Source organism: Mobula hypostoma, chromosome 4, assembly GCF_963921235.1.
Source record: "Mobula hypostoma chromosome 4, sMobHyp1.1, whole genome shotgun sequence".
Taxonomy (NCBI): domain Eukaryota; kingdom Metazoa; phylum Chordata; class Chondrichthyes; order Myliobatiformes; family Myliobatidae; genus Mobula; species Mobula hypostoma.
In genome coordinates, this window is record NC_086100.1 from 73,982,996 (window position 1) to 74,004,799 (window position 21,804).

The 21,804-nt window shown below is 39.7% G+C and overlaps 1 protein-coding gene across 3 annotated transcripts in view; it reads left to right on the plus strand.

The window, feature by feature from the left end:
- Positions 1–20,876, plus strand: part of LOC134345402 (uncharacterized) — a 31,524-nt gene extending 10,648 nt beyond the window's left edge. For all 3 annotated transcript variants that reach the window (XM_063046007.1, XM_063046008.1, XM_063046009.1), the window contains 3 exons: positions 3,337–3,615; positions 8,830–8,934; positions 18,340–20,876. In XM_063046007.1, the coding sequence (XP_062902077.1) occupies positions 3,337–3,615; positions 8,830–8,934; positions 18,340–18,431 (476 nt within the window). In that variant the 3' untranslated portion in view covers positions 18,432–20,876. The remainder of the gene's footprint in view (positions 1–3,336; positions 3,616–8,829; positions 8,935–18,339) is intronic.
- Positions 20,877–21,804: the final 928 nt, after the last annotated feature.

The following is a 21,804-nucleotide window of genomic DNA, read 5'->3' on the forward strand; positions in this document are numbered from 1 at the left end:
ATTGCCTCTTACCTTCTTTTAATCCCCTCAGCCCAACCCCATTCCCAAATCAGTGTTTTCCCATCTTGCCCTGTTCTCCTCTATCACCCTCAATAACATTCTTTCTCTCCATCTGAGCACTCTCTCTATTAATTTCCTATCTCCAACTCAAAATCACTACCCCACTCTCCAGTACTATCCTCCTACCCACACTCCAGCTCCTTCCCCAAGATCTAACCCTCAACTTACCTTTAGCTCTCCACCCCCTACTCACCCTGCTTGGTTATATGGCAGTCCCAGCCATCAGTGTTCCAGACTTCTGGCCATCCTCCAATCCAGCTAATCTGAACCAAACTCCTACTCTATTTTTGCATCCTCTCTTCAGAAAAGATGTGCTCTTCTCTGCATGATCCAGTGATGAAGGCCCAGCATTTGTCATAGCCGCTGAGAAAAGCTGCTCACTAAGAGGTACCAAATATTATAATGTTGAATCTGTCCATTCTGACATGCTGGGAAATATATCATTACCTATAGCATCCAGCTATAATACAGGTATTGTGCAGTCAGATCAATCAGCCGTTCAGCATAAAGAACATTCATAAAGAAGAAAGAATGTAAGAGCTTAGGAAATTGCGGTAAGTAGGCAATATGACCTTTGAGTTCATTGATGCTCCCTTATTGTGTCCATGTCCTTGCTTAAATTTTTATAACTACAATCATGCATTGAGTGAATGAGAGTCCATATTTGTAAGATTCAGTCATCAGAAACTGATATGGCTTTAGCCCAACATTAAACACTCAACTCCATCTATGTAACTAAGACTTATTATCATCACCAAGAAATCATCATTTTTTTTAGAATAACGATACAGGGGAATGCAATTGTAATTCACATTAATCACTGATTCTTTGTTGGTTGCATCTCTGGACTCTGCAACATCTCAGTCAGAGGAGGAGCACCGCAGCAGTGAAATGGATTGTCTCAGGTTGCATTATAACATTTATCAGTTAGAAACTTGGATAGAGCAATTGCAGATGGAATTTAATTCTAATGTATGAAGTGATGCATTTTGGACAATCTCCAGAATGCATCAGAGCCTTGGGGAGTTTGATGAACAAACAGACTTTGGGGTAGAAGTCCACAGATCCCTGAAAGTGGTAGTACAGGTGAAAAGAGTGGTTAAAAACATATATGGGTTGCTTGGCATAGAATATTGCTCTACCTTCTCAGTATTTATGACTGTGTGGCTGGGCACAGCTTAAACACCAACAATAAATTTGCCAACTGCACCACTATTGTTGACAGAATCTCAGATGTTGATGAGGAGGTGTACATTCTAAGCTACACAGGTGTGTGGCCGCACAGTAACCAAAATGCCACTGCCCACATAGACTTGTTGCCTATGAATGCAGATATCAAATTATGCACCGGAAAAAATGTGAAACTTTGCATGTTATCTGAAACTCCAAAAGAGCGCCAAGGATGAGTGAAACTAGATGCATGAAAGAAGTCTGACTGATATGGTCAATGTAGTAATTGATAACATTATTTTAGCAATTAAAATTAATGTTCCTATGCATTCTGTGCAAGAAATTCATACACAGGAATCCATTTAAAGTGACACACAGTTTTCAGGCCAGGCAAAGTTTTCCTGCTCAGAGCAATGGTTCAGTCACATAGCTGTAGAAAAAAATAGAGAGAACATTGCAGAACAGATATGAAATAGATCAGCTCTTTGAGTGGTGTCATTACACAGCTTTACATTAACAATTAGCAAGACCAATGAATTGATTGTGGACTTCAAGAAAGGGAAGTCAGAAGAACATCAAGAAATCAACAGTGGAAAGGATTAGCAGTTCTGAGTTTGTGGGTATTGACACCTAGAGGATCTATCCTGAGCCCAACATATTGATGCAATCATGAAGCAGGCTTGCTGGTAGATTTACCTCATTAAGACTTTTAGGAGAATGGGTGTGTCACAGAAGTCTCTAGCAAATGTCTACAGTTGCACCATGACTGGGTTGCATCATACCTGGAATGGAAGCTCCAATACACAGGATCAACAGAGACTGCAGAAGTTTGTCGACTCAGCCAGCTGCATCAAGGGCATAACCCTCACCACCATCCAGGATCTTCAAAAGGCAATGTATCAAGAAGGTGCATCCATCATTAAGGAACTCGCCACCCAGAACAGGCTCTCTTCTCATTACTACCATCTGGGAGATGTTACAGCAGCCTGACAACCTACACTCAATGATTAAAGAACGGCCTCTTCTCCAACCCCCACCACCCCGCCTTCAGATTTTTGAGCTTTCCATGAACCCATGAACATCACTATTCCTCTTTCACATAACTTACTTGTTTTATATTTTATTGTAATTTATAGTAATGTCTTAATGTCTTGCACTGTACCGCTGCCACAAAATAACAAACTTCATGGCATCTGTCAATTATAATCAACATAATTCTGATTCATCTGGGACATCATGTTACAACTTTGTAAAACACTGGTTAAGCCCCACGTGAAATATTGTGCACAGTTCTGATTATCACACTATAGAAAAGATGTGATTGCACTAGGCAGAGTGCAGCGGAGTTTCACATGGAAGTTGTTTGCATTGTGTTTTTCGGATATAAGGAGAGATTCAATAGGGTGTGTTTATTTTCCTTGGAGCAGAAGAGACCAAGGGATGATCTGAAATGGATATTCAGAATTATTAGAGGAATAGGTAGGGGGGGTGGTAAACAATCCTTTCCCCATGGTGACGAGTGTAACTGTAAGTTGAGAAATATGGGTTTTTGAGGGCATCTGAACAGGAATTCTTTCATACCTAGTGTGGTTGGAATCTGGAATGTACTGTCTGAGCAGGCGGTAGGTGCATTCAGAGTGTTTAAGAATGATTTAGACAATTGCTGAGGCATAAAGGCTGTGGACCAAATGTGGATTAATAAAACTAGTAAAGGTAAGTACAAAGTTCAGCAAGGACATAGTGGTCCAAAGGTCCTGCTTCTGTGCTATGACTTTATCAGCAGCGAACCACTGAGAACAGCCTCCTGATTTCTAAATTTAACTCTCCATCAGGGAAGTGGAAGTTGCTGTCAGTGTTTTAGAGCGATGGTGGTGAGTTTAGATGGTTTTCATGTTACTGGAAAAAGAGAACCTGGTGATCCAAGATTTCTGTACATTTCCCAATCAATATTCTATACTTTCAACCAAATTATTAAATTCTAATATTCAGGACTCCATATTATGGGTGGTGTGGGATCGCTGGGCGGAAAGGGTTTATTAATATGCTGTATCTCTTAAAAAGAAAAGAAAAATCACATAATTCTTTTAACTACTATCTCCATTTCAGAACCAGTTCAGAAGCCGGTGATAATACAAATTTGGAAGTGTCCGCCTCCAAATATTACTCTGAACTGCTCTGTCTCCAATGGAACATATGTTACATTCTACTGGGATATTCTATCTCTGTCTGAAAACACCAACAGAACCTTTGAGGGGCCGGAACTGGTGGTGAACCATGAGAATGAGTGGAAACAATACATATTCAGGTGCATAGTGAAGAACAGAGTTAGTAATGCAAGTAGTGGACTCACTATTACAGAGTTGTGCAATGAAAATAATTTTGCACGTAAGTATGAAGAATAAAGTTTGTTTATACTGCTGCATTACGTTGTTCCAATGTACTCACAACTATCCTCTCTCTTGATATAAAACAGAACATAGAACAGTATATCACAGTACTGGACATGTGTCAATTTTTTTAGCCTACTCCAAAATCAATCTAATTCTTCCCTCCCCCATACTTCTTCATTTTCTTTCATTCATGTGCCCGTCTATGAGTCTCTTCAGTGCCCCCAAATTATCTGCCTCCACCATCATCCCTGGCACTGCATTCCACACAAATACCACTCTCTGTGTTTAAAAAAAAACTACATTTGACCTCCTCCCTATACTTTCCTCAAATCATCTTACAATTATGCCCTCTCGTACTAGCCAAAGCTGCCTGGGAAAAAAGGTGCTGCCTGTGTACTCTATCTATGCTTCTTATCATCTTGTACAACTCTTTGAAGTCATCTGTCGTCCTCCTTCACTCCAAACAGAAGATCCCTAGCTTACTCAAACTTTCCTCATGAGGCATCATCTTTAATCCAGGCAGCATCCTGGAACATTTCCTATGGATGAGGTGAGAATAAATTTCTTCATTACAGAGTAGTGAATCTTTATAATTGTCATAAGGAGATAAGCTTTATTTGTCATATGTATTGAAACAGAGGGTTTCCTTGTGGCAATACAGGAGCAGGTGGTCAACACAAAAACTTATCAAAATTATGTGATATAAGACTAACATATTCAAGATGATCAATGCAGAAAATACAATGAGAAACCAGAAACAATTCAACACAATACAGGATCCTGCAGTGGTTTAACTGAATCTGATTCCCTACACAATCAAGTGGCAAGCATCATTCATCTTACTGTAAAATACAAACTCATAAAACGCACTATACCTCGCTATAAATACACGTCTGATCCAGTTTTAGAGTCAGAGTCCTACAAATTATATTATGACTAACCTTTTATTACAGATAGCACAATCCATGATAACTATCCAGAGATAATCTTACAGGATAAACCAGCAAGAACAACTTCATAGAGATAGACATTTGAAACACGCATAACATATAGGAATCAATGAATGTAAAACACCAGAAATATGTTGATTTAAAAGAGGAAATTGAAAGACTCTGGGACATAAACAAGGTATATCTACAACTGATATAGTTTGGGCACCCCAGTCAAAATTTCTGTTATTGTGAATAGTTAAGTGAGTAGGAGATGCACTGATCTCCAAAAGTCATAAAGTTAAAGATGAAACATTCTTTTCAACATTTTAAGCAAGGTTATTGTATTATTTTTGTTTTGTACAATTTTACAGTGAAAAAAGGGAAAGGAGCACCATGCAAAAGTTTGGGCACCCCAAGAGATTTGAGCTCTCAGATAGCTTTTACCATGGTCTCAGACCTTAATTAGCTTGTTAGGGCTATGGCTTGTTCATAGTTGTCGTTAGGAAAGGCCAGGTAAATTTCAAAGCTTTATAAATACCCTGACACCTCAAACCTTGTCCCAAAAATCAGCAGCCATGGGCTCCTGTAAGCAGCTGCCCAGCACTCTGAAAATTAAAATAATTGATGCCCACAAAGCAGGAGAAGGCTGTAAGAAGATAGCAAAGTGTCTTCAGGTAGCTGTTTCCTCAGTCCATAATGTAATTAAGAAATGGCAGTTAACATGAATGGTGGAGGTCAAGTTGAAGTCTGGAAGACCAAGAAAACTTTTTGAAAGAACTGCTCGTAGGATTGCTAGAAAGGCAAATCAAAACCCCCGTTTGACTGCAAAAGACCTTCAGGATGATTTAGCATTCTCTGGAGTGGTGGTGCGCTGTTCTACTGTGCAGCGACATCTACACAAATATGACCTTCATGGAAGAGTCATCAGAAGAAAACTTTTCCTGCATCCTTACCACAAAATTCAGCATCAGACATTTGCAAAGGAACATCTAAACAAGCCTGATGCATTTTGGAAATAAGTCCTGTGGACTGATGAAGTTAAAATAGAACTTTATGGCTGCAATGAGCAAAGGTATGTTTGGAGAAAAAACGGGTGCAGAATTTCACGAAAAGAACACCTCTCCAACTGTTAAGCACTGGGGTGAATCGATCATGCTTTGAGATTGTGTTGCAGCCAGTGGCACGGGGAACATTTCCCTGGTAGAGGGAAGAATGAATTCAATTAAATACCAGCAAATTCTGGAAGCAAACATCACACCCTGTGTAAAAAAGCTGAAGTTATGAAAAGAAGATGGTTTCTACAACAGGATAATGATCCAAAACACACCTCAAAATCCACAATGGACTACCTCAAGAGACGCAAGCTGAAGGTTTTGCCATGGCCCTCACAGTCCCCCGACCTAAACATCATCGAGAATCTGTGAATAGACCTCAAAAGAGCAATGCATGCAAGACAGCTCAAGAATCTCACAAAACTAGGAGCCTTTTGCAAGGACGAATGGGCGAAAATCTGCCAAACAAGAATTGAAAGACTCTTAACTGGCTACAGAAAGTGTTTACAAGCTGTGATACTTGCCAAAGTGGGTGTTACTTAAGTACTGACCATGCAGGGTGCCCAAACTTCTGCTTTGGGCCCTTTTCCTTTTTGTTATTTTGAAACCATAAAAGGTGGAAATAAAAAAGTAATCTTGCTTAAAATATTAAAGAAATGTGTCATCTTTAACATTCACAACACGCTGGAGGAACTCAGCAGGTCGGGCAGCATCCATGGAAAAGATCGGTCGACGTTTCGGGCTGGAACCCTTCATCAGGACTGAAAACGTCGACCGATCTTTTCCACAGATGCTGCCCGACCTGCTGAGTTCCTCCAGCGTGTTGTGAGTGTTGCTTTGACCTCAGCATCTGCAGATTATTTTGTGTCATCTTTAACATTATGCCTTTCGGAAATCAGGTCATCTTTTACTTGCTCAGCTATTGACAGTAACAAAAATTTTGACCGGGGTGCCCAAACTTTTGCATGCCGCTGTATCTTCCCAAAGTCTCTACACAGTAGCGTTAAACAATTAGACCAGGGCAGCAATATTGGAGATGTCTGGAAATGTAAGCCTGCAGAATGCCAGAAAATAAATACCACTAGAGCAGTCCAAAAGTCCCTAGATATTGAGAAATGAGTGTGCTTGGATATGCTTGTACCTCAGGTTTTACCAGTTAGAGCTGAAAATATACAACAATAATTTTATTATATATATATAAATAAACAATAAATATCAAAAACATCAGTTGTAGAGTCTTTAAATGTGAGTCCATAGCTTGCGGATTCAGTTCAATGTCGGAAGAGTGAAATTATCCCTTCTGGCTCAAGGGACTGATGGATGAGGTGTAATAACTGCTCCTGAACTTGGAAGTGTCGTACTTGATACTCCTGTACATCCTCTCTGATGGCAACAGCAAGAAGCGAGCAGGGCCTGGATGGTGGTCGGGGGGGGGGTGGGGGGTACGTCTTTGATGGTGAATGCTGCTTTCTTGTGATAGTGCTCCTTGTAAATGTGCTCAATGGTTGTGAGGGCGAGGGCTTACCTGTGATATACTGGGCCATATCCACCACCTTTTACAGTTTGTTCTATTCAATGGCATTGATGTTCAATACCAGACCAAGATGCAACAACTCAGTATACTCTCCACAACACTTGTATAGAAATTGGTCAGTTGGAGATGACAAGCTGAATCTACACAAACGTCTCAGGAAATAGAGGTGCTGCTGTGCCTTCTTTGTAGTGGCAGTTACATGCTGGACCCAGGACAGATCCTCTGTAACGATTAAGCTGAGGAATTTAAAAGTGCTGACTCTCCACCTCTCACCCCCCATTGAGGACTGGCTCAGTTTTGAAGAGAGGTCATGAACCCAAAACTTCAGCTCTGTTTCTCTTTCCACAGATGCTCTTGACCTGTTGGGCATTTCTGTAATTTCCATTTTTATTTTGATATACTGACAATTTGTTACTGATAAGCCAGGATACTGTCAATCAATATGTTTGCATATACAAATCATAGCGGTACTGACATTTGATCCATCTTTCATTCATTTCTGTGAAGCTTCCAACTGTTATAACTACGGAATCTCTCAAAGATATTTTACAGTTTAAATCACAATAGATTGATATGTGACTGCACCAATTTCCATCATGATGAATATAACCTTTTGTTGACATATTTTGTAGAATTTATTCCAGGTTTTTGATAAATAAGTGTACTGACAATAGAAGACTTTACTCAAGAAACTGCACCATAACATCCCTAGACTCAGAGCTTGGACCAAGCCCCAGACCAAGTTAATATCTTTCCGATATCATTGTCCACATCTAGTTGGTTTGGAATCTTTTGGGAGAATTGTAGGGATATAGCCAGTGGTGTACAAATGCAAGTCCTTTCTCGTTGAAATTATTAGACTTCCAAGAACTCTTGTTTGCTTGGCATATGCTTTGCATTTTGGAGCCAATCTTCATGCAACTTTGTCCATAACTTTCAGTTTCTGATTTTTGATCTAGAAGCTTTTGGTTTTCCCTAAATAATGATACCAGTCTTCAAAGGCTTCTAGATTATAGGAACAAATGTAGGCTATTGCTACTGGTTCTATTATGTGTTTTAGCTGTTAATACAAATGCAGATTTGTAATTTGACCACATTGACGAATACTACTGTGAACAATGATACAGTGTGATCTTACTGTGAATATTATGAAGTCTTTCACTATTAATGTTCAAATTTCACTATTCAGATGTAGCTAGATTTAGAATCAGATTTAGAATCTTTTCCTTTATTTCCTTGAGTTCAAAAATGTTGGCTTTTCATTCAAAGCTTATCAGAGATGAAAGGTTCACAGAAACGTTCCTCTGTTAACATTGAGGTCATATTGATACCTAAACTTTAAAAATATAAAGAGACAGATCAGTTTAAAATGATGCACGAGCCCAGAATCACAATATTGTCTTTCTCTCTCAGTTGACTATTAATAGGGATACGAGGGAGCTCTTGTCCATTACAGCAGGTATTTCAAATACCCCAGGTATTTCTTAAACACTGAAGTGGATTTTTACTCATTCTGTCTGCCAGTGTACAGTATATTCACCAGGGAATTAAATTGTCCAAGAAGCATCAAAATACATGTTTCAGATGTATCACATTACACAAAAATTTATGTTTATTAAATCAGTTCGTTATCCTACCATATCATTGTTTTAACACATTACAAATATTATTCTCTCTCTGATGTACTTTAGGTGAGTACCTCTATTACATATACCCAGCAACGTTGCTGTTACTTGCAGTTGTAGTCGTATATAACTACCAAAAAATAAAACAGTGTGCCCATGACGAACAATTCAGTAAGTACAAATACTTTTTTAAAATTCTAAGTGCATTCTGCTTATTTGTTATTGACTATGTTTTTGTAGTCTTGCTATTAACTATACCATTTGCTACTGTACCATGCATGCATTTTGAAGCTGTTCTTCTAATTTCCCAATTCAAATTGTTTTGTATACAAGCTGAACAGTGAATATCCTTGTGGAACACTATTACAAATCTAGTTCCAGTCTGAAGAGCCACTCTCAACTCCCATTTTTAGCTTCCTGTTTTGAAAATAGCTTACTCCATGTTCCTTCTACTTGTCCCCTGATTCTAAATATCTGGATCCTAATTATAAATCAAACTTCTTGAAAATCTTTGTAAATTCCAGATACATCACATTCATTGCATTGCCTCTCTTTGTTTTTTTGGCACAATGTCAGAGAATTCACTGAAACACAGAGAGCATTATTTCTGAAAAACAATATCGTCAATTTTATATTCTATTTGTATTCTGTTACATTGAGGAAAAAATTCCCTTTTACTTTTCCTACACCCATTAATTTGCCAGTAAACTTAACAGACCCAAACATCTATTCCTGCCTTGTGGATAAGTTGTATTGCATAGCAATAAAATATAAAGGTATTAGCTCATATACTGGTTAATTGTGAGAAGCAATATAAAAATAAATTATAGAAAATTTACACAGACCGTGACCAATCAGCTCAATAGACAACAGAGAAGGAGATACCTGGTGTAATTCCAGCACTATATCTTGTTATATACTGTAGCTCTAGGCATTGCCTTCATCATCCCCTTTGCCAGTGAATTATAAATCATCCTGTGTGAAAAATATTTTCCTCACCTTATTTCTAGTGTTTGTGGTAATGTCTGCAACTCTACAACCTGTAGCTATTAATTCTGCAGAACAGAGAAATGCGTTATTCCTTACTATTCCGTCAAGACCCACCCACCACCATCACCCCTCAAATAGTTATGTACACCTCAGTAAAGACTCTCCTCTCAGCCTTCTCACTTCCAAAGAAAAGAACTCCAATCTATCCAATTGCCTTCACAGATAAAAAGTTCTAGTTCTTGCAACACTCCTCTGCACTCTGTCCTAGGTGAGGTGCCTCCACTGATTAGTAGGGAAACATCTAAAATGATACTAAACACCCCTTAAACTTACAATAAATCTAGAAAGTAGTTAGCCTTGTGATGCTGAAAAGGCATTTGATAGAGTTGAATGGAAATATTTATTTAACATTTCAGAGAAATTTTGTTTTGGTCTTAATTTTAATAAGTCGATTAGAATGATATATAAAAGCCCTATTGCCACTGTGATTACTAATAACTGTAGATCCCCCTTTTTTTGGTTTCCATGGGGTACGAGACAAGGATGTCCATTAAGTCCTTTGTTATTTAATTTGGTGCTGGAACTTTTGGCTATTGCACTTTGTGAAGCTAAGGATAGAAACATAGAAACATAGAAAATAGGTGCAGGAGTAGGCCATTCGGCCCTTCGAGCCTGCACCGCCATTTATTATGATCATGGCTGATCATCCAACTCAGAACCCAGCCTTCCCTCCATACCCCCTGACCCCTGTAGCCACAAGGGCCATATCTAACTTCCTTTTAAACATAGCTAATGAACTGGCCTCAACAGTTTGCTGTGGCAGAGAATTCCACAGATTCACCACTCTCTGTGTGAAGAAGTTTTTCCTAACCTCGGTCCTAAAAGGCTTCCCCTCTATCCTCAAACTGTGACCCCTCGTTCTAGACCTCCCCAACATCGGGAACAATCTTCCTGCATCTAGCCTGTCCAATCCCTTTAGGATCTTATACGTTTCAATCAGATCCCCCCTCAATCTTCTAAATTCCAACGAGTACAAGCCCAGTTCATCCAGTCTTTCTTCATATGAAAGACCTGCCATCCCAGGAATCAATCTGGTGAACCTTCTTTGTACTCCCTCTATGGCAAAGATGTCTTTCCTCAGATTAGGGGACCAAAACTGCACACAATACTCCAGGTGTGGTCTCACCAAGGCCTTGTACAACTGCAGTAGTACCTCCCTGCTCCTGTACTCGAATCCTCTCGCTATAAATGCCAGCATACCGTTCGCCTTTTTCACCGCCTGCTGTACCTGCATGCCCACTTTCAATGACTGGTGTATAATGACACCCAGGTCTCGTTGCACCTCCCCTTTTCCTAATCGGCCACCATTCAGATAATAATCTGTTTTCCTATTTTTGCCACCAAAGTGGATAACTTCACATTTATCCACATTAAATTGCATCTGCCATGAGTTTGCCCACTCACCCAACCTATCCAAGTCACCCTGCATCCTCTTAGCATCCTCCTCACTGCTAACACTGCCACCCAGCTTCGTGTCATCCGCAAACTTGGAGATGCTGCATTTAATTCCCTCATCCAAGTCATTAATATATATTGTAAACAACTGGGGTCCCAGCACTGAGCCTTGCGGTACCCCACTAGTCACCGCCTGCCATTCTGAAAAGGTCCCGTTTATTCCCACTCTTTGCTTCCTGTCTGCTAACCAATTCTCCACCCACACCAATACCTTACCCCCAATACCGTGTGCTTTAAGTTTGCACACTAATCTCCTATGTGGGACCTTGTCAAAAGCCTTTTGAAAATCCAAATATACCACATCCACTGGTTCTCCCCTATCCACTCTACTAGTTACATCCTCAAAAAATTCTATGAGATTCGTCAGACATGATTTTCCTTTCACAAATCCATGCTGACTTTGTCCGATCATTTCACCGCTTTCCAAATGTGCTGTTATCACATCCTTGATAACTGACTCCAGCAGTTTCCCCACCACCGACGTTAGGCTAACCGGCCTATAATTCCCCGGTTTCTCTCTCCCTCCTTTTTTAAAAAGTGGGGTTACATTAGCCACCCTCCAATCCTCAGGAACTAGTCCAGAATCTAACGAGTTTTGAAAAATTATCACTAATGCATCCACTATTTCTTGGGCCACTTCCTTAAGCACTCTGGGATGCAGACCATCTGGCCCTGGGGATTTATCTGCCTTCAATCCCTTCAATTTACCTAACACCACTTCCCTACTAACATGTATTTCGCTCAGTTCCTCCATCTCACTGGACCCTCTGTCCCTTACTATTTCTGGAAGATTATTTATGTCCTCCTTAGTGAAGACAGAACCAAAGTAATTATTCAATTGGTCTGCCATGTCCTTGCTCCCCATAATCAATTCACCTGTTTCTGTTTGCAGGGGACCTACATTTGTCTTTATCAGTCTTTTCCTTTTTACATATCTATAAAAGCTTTTACAGTCCGTTTTTATGTTCTCTGCCAGTTTTCTCTCATAATCTTTTTTCCCCTTCCTAATTAAGCCCTTTGTCCTCCTCTGCTGAACTCTGAATTTCTCCCAGTCCTCAGGTGAGCCACTTTCTCTGGCTAATTTGTATGCTACTTCTTTGGAATTGATACTATCCCTAATTTCTCTTGTCAGCCACGGGTGCACTACCTTCCTTGATTTATTCTTTTGCCAAACTGGGATGAACAATTGTTGTAGTTCATCCATGCAACCTTTAAATGCCTGCCATTGCATATCCACCGTCAATCCTTGAAGTGTCATTTGCCAGTCTATCTTAACTAATTCATGTCTCATACCTTCAAAGTTACCCCTCTTTAAGTTCAGAACCTTTGTTTCTGAATTAACTACGTCACTCTCCATGTTAATGAAGAATTCCACCATATTATGGTCACTCTTACCCAAGGGGCCTCTCACGACAAGATCGCTAATTAACCCTTCCTCATTGCTCAAAACCCAGTCCAGAATAGCCTGCTCTCTAGTCGGTTCCTCGACATGTTGGTTCAAAAAACCATCCCGCATACATTCCAAGAAATCCTCTTCCTCAGCACCTTTACCAATTTGGTTCACCCAGTCTACATGTAGATTGAAGTCACCCATTATAACTGCTGTTCCTTTATTGCACACATTTCTAATTTCCTGTTTAATACCATCTCCGACCTCACTACTACTGTTAGGTGGCCTGTACACAACTCCCACCAGCGTCTTCTGCCCCTTAGTGTTACGCAGCTCTACCCATATCGATTCCACATCTTCCCGGCTTATGTCCTTCCTTTCTATTGCGTTAATCTCTTTTTTAACCAGCAACGCCACCCCACCTCCCCTTCCTTCGTGTCTATCCCTCCTGAATATTGAATATCCCTGAACGTTGAGCTCCCATCCCTGGTCACCCTGGAGCCATGTCTCTGTGATCCCAACTATATCATAATCATTAATAACAATCTGCACTTTCAATTCATCCACCTTATTACGAATGCTCCTTGCATTGACACATAAAGCCTTCAGGCACTCTTTTACAACTCTCTTAGCCCTTTTTAATGCTTGCCCTGGATTTGTCGGCCTGCCACTTTTACTTTTCCCCTTTGTACTTTTTGCTTCTACGCTCACTTTACACCCCTCTGTCTCTCTGCACTGGTTCCCATCCCTCTGTTGTGAACTAACCTCCTCACACCTAGCCGCTTTAATTTGATTCCCACCCCCCAACCATTCTAGTTTAAAGTCACCTCAGTAGCCCCCGCTAATCTCCCTGCCAGGATATTGGTCCCCCGAGGATTTAAGTGTAACCCGTCCTTTTTGTACAGGTCACACCTGCGCCAAAAGAGGTCCCAATGATCCAAAAACTTGAATCCCTGCCCCCTGCTCCAATCCCTCAGCCACGCATTTATCCTCCACCTCATCGCATTCCTACTCTCACTGTCGCGTGGCACAGGCAGTAATCCCGAGATTACTACCTTTGCGGTCCTTTTTCTCAACTCCCTTCCTAGCTCCCTATATTCTTCTTTCAGGACCTCATCCCTTTTCCTACCTATGTCATTGGTACCTATATGTACCAGGACCTCTGGCTCTTCACCCTCCCACTTCAGGATATCTTGGACACGATCAGAAATATCCCGGACCCTGGCACCAGGGAGGCAAACTACCATCCGAGTCTCTGGACTGCGTCCACAGAATCGCCTATCTGACCCCCTTACTATCGAGTCCCCTATCACAACTGCCCTCCTCTTCCTTGCCCTACCCTTCTGAGCTACAGGGCCAGACTCTGTGCCGGAGGCAGGGCCACTGTCGCTTCCCCCGGGTAAGCTGTCCCCCCCAACAGTACTCAAACAGGAGTACCTGTTGTTAAGGGGCACAGCCGCCGGGGTACTCCCCATCACCTTCCTTTTCCCCTTCCCCCTCCTAACCGTGACCCACTTGTCTGCCTCCCGTGGCCCCGGCGTGACCACCTGCCTTCCACTCCTCTCTATCACCTCCTCACTCTCCCTGACCAGACGAAGGTCATCGAGCTGCAGCTCCAGTTCCGTAACGCGGTCCCTTAGGAGCTGCATCTCGATGCACTTGGCGCAGATGTAGACGTCCGGGAGGCTTGGAGACTCCAGGGCCTCCCACATCCGACACCGAGAACAGCAAACTGCCCTCACAGTCATAATGCCCCTCTCCTCAAATAGCAACAGAAAATGAATGTCAAACCTTCCTCGCCTCACCCGCTTCCGCCTAAGCCCGGTGAGCCGAAGCCCTTAAGTCTTCACTCTGCTCCCGGCTCACTCCACCGCCCGCAAACTACGCTGCCCGCTCTATGAGGCTCTGTTCCTTTTAAATCTGCCGCGCTGCACTGCCCTACGTCACACGCCTGCGCAGTCCCGCCTCTCAGAAAGCCGTTGGAGAAAAAAAAATAACGAAAATTTCAAAAATCTCTTTTTCGGCACTCCCACTCAGACTCTCAGACTCCTTCTTCGAATCAAATCCGAAGCAGGATGTCTGCCCTTTTAAATCTGCCGCGCTGCACTGCCCGACGTCACACGCCTGCGCAGTCCCGCCTCTCAGAAAGCCGTTGGAGAAAAAAATAACGAAAATTTCAAAAATCTCTTTTTCGGCACTCCCACTCAGACTCTCAGACTCCTTCTTCGAATCAAATCCGAAGCAGGATGTCTGCCCTTTTAAATCTGCCGCGCTGCACTGCCCGACGTCACACGCCTGCGCAGTCCCGCCTCTCAGAAAGCCGTTGGAGAAAAAAAAATAACGAAAATTTCAAAAATATTCAAGGAATTTCCATAAATGAGACTATTCATAAGTTCTCCCTTTATGCTGATGATCTCTTAGTTTATGTTTCGAATCCTGAAGAATCTATTCCTAGTTTATTGAAATTATTAAATGAATTTGGAAAGTATTCAGAATATAAATTAAACCTGCATAAAAGTGAATTATTTCCTTCAAATGATTCTGCTTTTGTACATGATGATATTCCTTTTAAAGTTACGGATTCCTTTAAATATTTAGGAATTGTCATCACTAAAAATTATGGAGACCTTTATAGAGCTAATTTAGTTCCCTTAGTGGATTTTATGAAGCAATTATTTTCTAGATGGAATCCTCTTACACTTCCGGTCAAATTCATGCAGTTAAAATGATGATCATAGCAAAATTTTTATATGCCTTTCAAAATATTCTTTTTTTTTAACTTAAGAAGTTTTATGATCAGGTTGATTCTATTATTTCATCTTTTGTTTGGAATAATAAAAGACCAAGAATTGGAAAATGTCATTTACAAAAATTAAAAAAGGATGGAGGTCTTGCATTGCCTAATTTAAGAACGTATTATTTGGCAGTTAATATACGCTATGCGTGTTCTTGGTTATATTGGACCGATAAAAATGAACGACCACCATGGGTTGATCTGGAACTGAAAGCTGTGAAACAATTTTACTTAAGTTGATTATTAGGAGCTTTTTTACCTGTACTACTAGCCAAAATTTCTATTTTAAATATAAATCGTATGATTAAGCAGTCATTACGAATTTGGTACCAATTTCATAAGTTTTTTAATCTTAAAAAAGTTAACCTTCTTAGTTTAATTTATCGAAACTATTTATTTAAACATTCACTTAGTGATCCTACCTTTTTGGTTTGGAGGAATAAAGGAATTTATTCCTTTATGGATTTGTTTCAAGAAGGCCGATTGATGTCCTTTGTGAAATTAGTAACTCTCTTTCATATTCACACTTGTTGCAATATCTTCAGGTCAGACATTTTTTACAAGAATATTTAAGTAATTTTCCATATATACAAGATTCTGATCTGTTAGACATTATTTTAAAAAAGAACCCTTTAGTGAGAGGTTTTTTTGGGAAAATTTATAATTTACTATTACAACAGGATAATTATCCTCTATTTAAGATTAAGCAAGATTGGGAAAGAGAGCTTAACATGACCTTGATAACAGAGGATTGGTTACGAATTTTGAAGTTGGTTAACTCTTCTTCGATTTGTGCCAGTCATTCTCTAATTCAATTTAAAATTGTACATCGTTATTATTTGACAAAGGAGAGACTGTCTAAAATATTTCCTAATGTTGATAGTCAGTGTGACAGATGTAAAACTGAGATAGCTACATTGACACATATGTTTTGGTCACGTTCTGTATTGAAACAGTTTTGAAAATCTACTTTCTCTACAATTTCTAGAGCTTTAAAAATTAATTTACAACCTAATAAATTGACAGTTCTGTTTGGTATAATTCCTCAATATATTCATGGTATTTCTATATCAGGCCAACATGTAAGTGCATTTGTTACATTATTGGCTAGAAGGGCTATTTTATTAAAATGGAAAGATGCCTCTGCTCCCACTTTGATACAATGGTTCTCTCAGTTGATGCTATGTCTTAGTTTGGAAAAAATCAGAAGTCGAACTTTTGATCCTCGATTGGACTTTGAGAAAAGGTGGGGCTCTTTTGCCTGCTACTATCATTTGATTTGAGTTAATTAAGATAGTCCCCTTCTGATTCTTGGGTAAATGGATTTGGTTGGCGAATTGATGTCTTTTTTTTAATAGAAGCTTGTATGACGTATAGCTCCGGGTTTGCGCTCCAAATGGGTTTTTTTTTTCTCGTTTTTTTTTGTTAGCTGGGTTTTTTTGTTTTATTTAGTAGGGGTTCTTTTTTCCTTTCTTTTTTCAAAAAAAATTGCTTTAACATTTTGTTTTTTTTTAAATTATTATTATTGATATACTGTTTAGCTTGGTTAATAGTTTGACTCATATATTGATATATTGACTTGGTTATTTTAATGTGTTCTTTTGTTGTCAATTTTCAATAATAATTAATAAAAAGATGTAAAAATGAAAATGAAACTGTAATTTGTAAATATCACCTTATATGGATTGGGGAATCAATATGAAGGAGAGATTGAACTAAACAACAGAGATATAATCAAGAGATTATATAATCAGAGAATATAATCAGAGATTATATAATCAAGGAGAAATCCAATAAACAAGCAGCAGAATTTAACAGCAGATTGTGATGATTAAAATTCAAAGTTAAAAATAAATTTATTATCAAATTACATACATGAGGGGCTCCATTGGTCAAAGTTGACCGTGGATATTGCATTCTAGTTGTCTAGATACGCGAGACTGGGCAGTAAGATATGGAGAGGAAGCTTTTGCTCATGTAGGAAGCTCCCCCTCTCCATGTATCTGATGAACCCAAGGGAATGGCAGAGACCAATACAGTTTGGTACCAGCAGGGTCACAAGAGTTGCCTGTCAGCAATGAACTCAATGTACGACTTCCTTAGGGACTCCAGCTCCAGATTTTTCCCTTGGGGTTTACTTCTGAAGCCTTCCCCATGAGTGTGTATAGCTGCAAACAGTGGAAGTTTGAGATCAGAGTTTTCCTTCCCCTAGATGAGCTGCCAACCATGGCTGATGTGCCCCATCTGCCCGAAGCGACTGCTTTTATGGTGCCAGTAACCCACCTTTGCCCCTTCTCCTGTTAGTAGAAACAGTTCTGCCGGGCTTAGTAGCTAAGCCACACATGAAGGCCAGGAGCTGGACTTGGTTGTCAGAGGCTATTTGAGGTGCATGCCATTGTGAGCATTTGACAGGTAGCAGGAGCTTGGCCCCATTGCCACCCCTGGCTACAACAAGCTTAAAGAACCAAAGTACATATACATCACCATATACTCCCCTGAGATTCATTTGCTTGCAAGCATTTAATAAATCCAAAAAAATAACAAAATAACAATGAAAAATAACTAATAAATAGTGCGAACATGAGTTGCAGAGTCATTGAAAGTGAGTCCATAGTTTGAGGAATCAGTTCACTTTGGGATGAGTAAAGTTATCTACTCTGGTTCAGGAGCCTGATGGTTGAGGGGTAATAACTGTTCCTGGTGGTATGGGTCCTAAAGCCCCTGTACCTCCTCCCTGATGGCAGCAGCAAGAAGAGAGCATGGCCTGAATTGTGGGTATCCTATGGTTGGAGCTCATTATTTACTTGTGTTTTGAGCATCTGCTAGTCACACAATTTGGCAAGTTTTCAAAAACATGATAATGATATAACTCTCATGGATTTTTCAGAGAGGGAAACACAAAGGCCTGGAAAGGAAGTGGTTTTCCTTCAAGATGGAGTTATTGAACCCACATATATTGATATTTTGGATTCATACTAAAGACAGCCCATGAACTGGACACCAATTGAAAACTGAAAGAAAATGATTGAACCCCGTCTGCTGCAAAATGGGGATCAGTTATAGTGACCTTCAACCAACTCTGTATGACAGTACCCTGGAACAACAATGAGTTTCATGACATTATCATTGCCCAACTGAACAGAAAAAAAAAATCAACGCTTGAATTCCAAGCATACATCTCCACAAGAGGATGTATTTGATGATAAGAGGCCTGGTACTTTATATTTCTGAAATACATCAGCTGAAGGAAATCTGATTTCCTTTGACTAACCTGTTTCCAATTGTATCATTCTGTACAGTGTCTCCAGCTGAATGTTCATGCGCATTTGTCAGTTAGTGTGAAATTAACTTTTCTGCATTGCATAACTGTAGATTAAGACTGAGAATGAGGCACAAAACTGGAATTAATGATTGTTATTTTAATGAAAATTTTCATCCATCAAACCCATACTGTCAGTTTTGCATGTTCACAAATAAGAGAAGATCTGTAGATGCTTTAAATCCGAGCAACACACATAAGATGCTGGAGGAACTCAGCAGGCCAGGCAGCATCTATGGAAAAGAGTACAATCGACATTTCGGCCCGAAACTTTAACTGTACTTTTTTCCATTGACGCTGCCTGGCCTGCTGAGTTCCTCCAGCATTTTGAGAGTTTTGCATTTTGATCAACCCCTTGAAGCTGACCATTGTAAAAAATGCTATGGCTTACTGCAGGTAATATGATCAATATCCAAAAGTGTTTTTGTCGTGAATATTGAGTGAACATTTCATTTCTAAGGTCACTTTTCATAAAAGCAGGGAAAATAGTACTGAGTTTTGTAATTTAAAAAATGTTTTATTTACTTATCTCTTCACAAAATCTTTCTCTTTATTTTGTCAGTTGCCGATGTGACATTCCATTAAACCATATTGAAATAGAATAATTCAGTTGAGATTATTCAGAAGACAAGAAAAGCAACATTAAAAGTACAATTCTGATTATGCATTTTAAATACATTTCCACCGACAAACAACCCATTTAATGATGCACAATTCATATGGAAAACAAGCAAATTAATTTAAGACCAGGATGGAAATTCAATAAACCTACAGGCATACTTTGTAATGATCTGAAACTGATAAAGAGTGGGATTCATATCTCAGTTTTGTCAACAAGTTGTTTACCTACAGTATGTTATCAGCTGTTTACTCTTTTCCATAGATGCTGCCTGATCTGCTGAGTTCCTCCAGTATTGCTTTGGATTCGAACATCTGTAGAATTTCTCATGTTTGTATTGTATAACCTTACCATTGGATGATATAGGTCATAGGCAACTATATTTGTATTAGAATGATACTGTACTAGTTGTCATAGTTAATCACTCAGCCTACTCGATATCTGGATATCATCTATGCAGATGCTGGAATAAACTATTATTGCCGCGGGCTGCTATAAAGTAATTACTTTGACAGTTTTGTTCCATTACCAATGGATTAGCAAGTGAATCCTCTTTCTGCTTCTTACAGAACAATTCACTAGGCCTCCAGACCAGTGCCAAATCTTCTGTTTAATTGGAAATGATATCCTGGGTTAAGTTAACATTTTTTTCAGACATAAAGGTATCAGTTCCAGTCAGTAAGTTCCTAATGTAAAAAATATTAGGGATTCCCTCTATCAAATAAGTGGATTTGCCTGCCACTTCTCCACCATAATTAATCAAGACCTTGCAACACAATGTGGTACGTGAATAGCTAACCAGATCAACTAAAGCGATAGTACATCATGCACACACGTGAAGAATGTTCTGGCCATGTAGAAACACATGTATTCTTTGATGTAAATGCTTTTCTCACTGAACTTTGCACTAAGTCAATGCTGCATATCAAATTTATTATATAATTACACAAGTCTAATTAATAGATAGTCGTATGAGGCTGAAGCAATATTACAGGAATGATCATTGAGAAGGAGATTTAAAGCCACAGTAAATTGGTTCTCTGAGATTTGTGCTCTTCTCTAAAACTAGATCAAAATTATTCTTTGTTGAATATCTGACTTTATCCATGGATATGGCTCCATGAACTTAGACATTTTATGGTAATTGTGAAGTACTGAAATGGTTTGTTGCCATACTGATAGAACCAAGTTGGGCAGGATTTCAGTCAATAATTTACATTGCATATATAATGATGCATTGTATGTTAATACAATACTGATGCTCTATCATGGGCCATTTATTTGTGTCTGTGTATATATTTGTTTTTAATCTTTGTTCAAGGTTTTATATGTTCTCCATTCCTGAGCTCACATTGGATGCACACCGACTTTATTTCATTATTGGGTACCTTCCATTGGGTTTAATTACCAGCAGTTCTTGATTTAACAACAGGTCAGAGTCAGGTACTGTTTTCCAGACTCAGCTGCCCAAAATCATCAGGGGACAGCTTACACTACGACCATTCAGATTGCCGCATTATTACACAAAGTTCAGTCTCAATTGTACTGGCAATACAGTGCAAAAATAAATTTAGTTAACAGAAGGTGGGTATATTGTTGGCAAGCCAGGGGACTTTGAAGAAAAGGCAGCTGAAAATACCTTAACCTAGAATATATGACAATGTAAAACGTGTTAGGAAATAATAAAAAGAGGATAATTAAACATAGTTTTTTTAACTATCCTTTCTTTTCTGCAGAATGCACGATTTTCTTCTACCAAAGTGCATGACCATAAACGTCCTGACACTGTATTCCATCTGCCACTTCTTTGCCTATTCTTCTAATCTGTCCAAGTCCTTCTGTAGCCTACTTCCTCAAAATTACCTGTCCTTCAACATATCTCCATATCATCTGCAAATTTGGCCACAAAGCCATCAGCTTCATCATCCAAGTCCATAAGACAAAGGAGCAGAAGTCGGCCATTCGGCCCACTGAGTCTGTTCCACCATTTTATCATGAGCTGATCCATTCTCCCATTTACTCCCACTCCCCCGCCATCACACCATAACCTTTGATGCCCTGGCTACTCAGATACTTATTCATCTCTGCCTTAAATACACCCAATGACTTGGCCTCCACTGCTGCCCGTGGCAAAAAATTCCATAGATTCACCACCCTCTGACAAAAAATTTCTTCGCATTTCTGTTCTGAATGGGTGCCCTTCAATCCTTAAGTCATGCCCTCTCGTACTAGACTCCCCTATCATGGGAAACAACTTTGCCACATCCACTCTGTCCATGCCTTTCAACATTTGAAATGTTTCTATGAGGTCTCCCCCCATTCTTCTAAACTCCAAGGAATACAGTCCAAGAGCGGACAAACGTTCCTCATATGTTAACCCTCTCATTCCTGGAATCATTCTAGTAAATCTTCTC